Source organism: Saprolegnia parasitica, assembly GCF_000151545.1.
Source record: "Saprolegnia parasitica CBS 223.65 unplaced genomic scaffold supercont2.705, whole genome shotgun sequence".
NCBI lineage: Eukaryota > Oomycota > Saprolegniomycetes > Saprolegniales > Saprolegniaceae > Saprolegnia > Saprolegnia parasitica.
This window is the reverse complement of record NW_012157099.1, coordinates 1-3,818: the sequence shown is the minus strand read 5'-3', so window position 1 is coordinate 3,818 and position 3,818 is coordinate 1. Positions and strand designations below refer to the sequence as shown.

Genomic DNA, 3,818 nt, shown 5'->3' with positions numbered 1-3,818 from the left:
CGCGGGAAAGACGACTGGCGCGCGCCGTCAAGGCGCTTGCGACGGCCGCGTCCCTTGTCCCAGGGAAAAGTGCGTTTCCGATTTTCCGAATTGGCGCCAAAAATACCGGGAGGACTCACGCTCGTCGCCGTGAAACCGGGAAAATTGGCGCCAAAAATACCGGAAGGACTCACGGCTCGTCGTCGTGAAACCGGGACGAGGTACTCGACGCGGGAATGGGGCCGAGGGGCATGGAGACGATTGCTGCGAGCGACGGGCCGCCGGAGATGCAGCGCTGCGACGCGTGGAGGTGCTCATACCGGAACTCGCGCCACGAGAGGCCGAGCGCGTGCCGCGTAAAGTCGGGCGCGAGGTCGCGGTACATCGCGACGACGAGGTCGTTGAGAAATGGCGAATAAAGGTCCCAGGGAACCACCTCGAGCCCGTGCACGTTCCTGGTACTACCGCTGTTCCAGAGGCCGTGCGGCGCGAGCTGCGACCAGTAAAAGTCACGCCACTTGGCCGCGCTCGGTGTCACAAGCGGCCCGTCATGGTCCAAGCACTCGTGGTAGATGGCGGTCGCCGCTTCGCGCGTCGGGGGCTGCGTCATGAAATTCCACAGCGTCGTGTAGGCCAGAATGTCTTCGAGGCGCAAGGCGAGGCGGCAGTAGGCGGTAAAGTCATCGAGTCCGTGAGGCTGCTCCAGATACGTGCGAAAGCTCGCGAGCTCGTGCAGTGAGCACGACGTCGCCGTCGCGTCGCCGCTGTAATTGGCATCGTCGACCCGCGTGGCGCCTACGTCTCGAATGATGTGATCAATGCGTCGATAAGGACGTTGTACGGAGCGACGTCATCGGATGGACAATGTTGAAATAAAACAAAAGGTGCGCGAGGAGCGTGCTCACCATCGTCTTGACATTGTACAGTCGCAGCAGCGTCCATTGAAACTGCGATTCGCAGTACGAGACGAACCCGAGCAGCCAGAGCACGCCCATCGCGTGCAGCAGCGTCTGCGCATACGTGCGGTGGAGGCCCGCGAGGTCGTCGACGCTGTGCAGAGCGTACACGACCGAGAGCACCACGCAGAGACAAAATCCAAACTGGATACCGATCGAGACGACCATGGCCTATAGCCTCCGGTGCATTATTGTAGCGTCTACTGGCGCGTACCGGTGTCAAGCAGCCGTCCGTGGACGAGCCGAGGAGCGTAGCCGTGTTGGAGGCACTCAGCGTCGCGCCGAGAATGAGCGCCACGATCGCAGCACACGCGCAGCGCTGAACGCGTCGCCGCAGCATCCATCGATAGAGCCGCATCTTGGGGTACGGCTCTTCCAGGTCCAGCGGCTGCGCAAGGACTTCGGTGACGCGGTGCTGCACGACATGCGATGCGGCCACAATCAAGTACCACGCGCTATACATCTCCCTCGCCTCTGTCGATGGAGATGGAGGAGGAGGTAGTACCTGCCAGTGACACCGAACGTTGCCCAGACGACGTGCCAGTAGCACGGTAGGCCCTTGGTTGGACCCGACACCACTTGGTGCATCGGGTCGGCGAGCGCAAAGATCATGACGCAGGCGGCAGCGAACGCCATAGCGAGCGGCTGCCGGCAGCGCACGTGGGCCTGCCGCCGCCGACACACGTACAGCGTCAAGAGCACCGGCATGTACGCGCCGAGCACGACGAGGACGACGAGCAGCGCTGCTTGCAGCTCCATGTCGTACAGTCTTTACTATCGTCTATTTTGGTCGACTCCTATGCGGGACAATGGCGCCATCACAGTACATAGTAGCCGTCCGTCGTGGTGGCAGCCTCAACTTGTTGAATGACGTGGCGCGGGCACAAGCCAGCACATGGATATGGCTCGAGGGGTGCAATCTAGAAGCCACAGTGGCGCCAATGGGAAGAAAACGGCCCAGCACGCTGCGTCCAGCACCACAAGCGACAGGTCGTCGGACGCACACAGGATTTCTCTGTCACTTCATTTCAACCACGCAAGGCCATCATACTCTGCTATATCCCATGTCCATCGCACTGGCAGCCAAACCACGTCCTCTCGGATGTCACATTTCGGTAGTCGTTCAACTACCTACGAGACGACGGTTTTGCCTCAACGATGGCGGTGTCCATCGTTCCCCAGGTCCCCTCTTCGCGTTGCCTTGCAAACGACAATGCATTTCTGCGTAGGAGCAAGTGCCTCTCTACGAAGGCAAGGAAGACGCCAACGGTCTCCGCACGGGCTCTGGTAGTTCGACCTCTTGCGTCGTTCTCCCATTCCTCTCTACTACTGACGTGGGCGTAGGCAAACTCGTCTTCTCCAATGGCGACACATATGTCGGACAGTTTGCGCAGGGCTACCGGCACGGCGCCGGTATCTTCACGTACGATCGTGGCCAGCGCGTTTACGACGGCGAGTGGAAGCTCAGCTTGCGGCACGGCAAGGGCAAGGAGACGTGGCGCGTTAACGACACCACGCTCTACAGCTACGAAGGCGACTACGAGCGAGGCGTGCCGCACGGCTACGGCCTCGAGCGCAAGAAGCTCGCCAAGTACGCGGGCGAGTTTCAGCATGGGAGGAAGGAGGGCCATGGCCGCATGGTGTGGCCCAACGGCGACACCTATGACGGGCAGTGGCGCGATGGCCGCATGGGCGGCCTCGGCAAGTTGGTGCGTGCTATCGACGGCAGCACGTACGACGGGCACTGGGTGCACGGTCTGCGGCACGGTCGCGGCAAAGCCATCGGGCCCGACGAGGTCCGTGCACAGAGATTGGTTTTTACATGACAATATGTGTGCATAGGTCTACGACGGACTGTGGAAGGAAGGGCGTCGGCATGGCGATGGCACGGTCGTCGTTAACGCGCACGAGCGCAGCGGTGTCTGGGACAAGGGCGTCCGCCTCAAGTGGACGACCCCCGAAAAGTTGATCCAATCCATTTGATACGAGTATCCAACCACTATAAACGTGACATATACACAACAACGTATCTATCCACGAGGTATAGTTGGAGCTTTGGATAGATACAACTTGTCATTTGCGGGCCAGGATGTCAAAAAAGTACTGCGACTCGAGCGCGCCGTCCTCGGGCAAGTCGGTGCAGTGCACCGCGTTCTGGACACGGTCGACGCCAAACCGAGCTCGGATCGTGCTCGGCTTGAGCTCCCGCGCCATGTCAATGTCCCACGGACCTGCAATCTCTCGAAAGCGCTGCACCTATTCGAGACAGAAACCATGAGCCGCCACGAGCCATGACGTCCTCGTACGACTTCGCCCGAGCCCTGCAGCTCGAGCGCGATGCACGGCCCGCTCGTCAGGTGGTCGACGGCTTCGTTAAAGTGCGGTACCACGCCGTCGTAGAGCTACGCACGTCGAAATCAAAAAAGGCGGCGGGCAGGTGGGTTCGACCTCGAAAAACTCGGACGCGGACGTGCGGTCGAGGCGGAAGAGCTCCATGGCCGAGATGGAGAGACCGCATTCGAGGATGGCATCGATGACAGACCCGACGTGGCCCTCCTTGAGCACATGCGGCTGGATCACGCAACACGTACAGTTGGCAAACGTCGCGGGCGACGGCCACGGCTTCTCGACGTACTGGTCGTGGAGCCTACGAGACGTCGACAATGAGCGAATAAAAGTACTGAGCTGGACGTACTGTTGCGCCTCCAAGGCGGACGCAGCGACTTCGAGCGGGTGGTTGAAGCGGCCTTGGACGGTCGCTGCGACCTTGGGAAGTCGCTCAATGGCGCTGTCGCCAACCACCTCGATGGCCACGACGGGCACGCGGTCGCGCAAAAACTTCTTGACAACGAAAGCGTGAGCTGGTTGTGCTGGAGCTGCGTG

General features: G+C 60.7%; 3 protein-coding genes across 3 annotated transcripts; 1 reads left to right on the top strand and 2 right to left on the bottom strand.

The window, feature by feature from the left end:
* Positions 1-169: 169 nt before the first annotated feature.
* SPRG_17658 (hypothetical protein) lies at positions 170-1,694 on the bottom strand (the record flags this gene model as incomplete). The annotated part of the gene is made up of 4 exons (XM_012357042.1): positions 170-774; positions 821-1,106; positions 1,150-1,390; positions 1,441-1,694. The coding sequence occupies 4 exons, from the start codon at positions 1,692-1,694 to the stop codon at positions 170-172; spliced, it is 1,386 nt and encodes a 461-aa protein (XP_012212432.1).
* A 399-nt stretch (positions 1,695-2,093) lies between these two features.
* On the top strand, positions 2,094-2,918 carry SPRG_17657 (hypothetical protein; the record flags this gene model as incomplete). The annotated part of the gene is made up of 4 exons (XM_012357041.1): positions 2,094-2,117; positions 2,165-2,222; positions 2,280-2,731; positions 2,778-2,918. 4 exons carry the CDS (start codon positions 2,094-2,096, stop codon positions 2,916-2,918), a joined length of 675 nt encoding a protein of 224 aa, XP_012212431.1.
* Positions 2,919-3,008: 90 nt separating this feature from the next.
* On the bottom strand, positions 3,009-3,776 carry SPRG_17656 (hypothetical protein; the record flags this gene model as incomplete). The annotated part of the gene is made up of 4 exons (XM_012357040.1): positions 3,009-3,191; positions 3,245-3,337; positions 3,384-3,582; positions 3,631-3,776. Coding segments are annotated over 4 exons (621 nt in total), but the record flags the coding sequence as incomplete, so codon positions are not given.
* Positions 3,777-3,818: the final 42 nt, after the last annotated feature.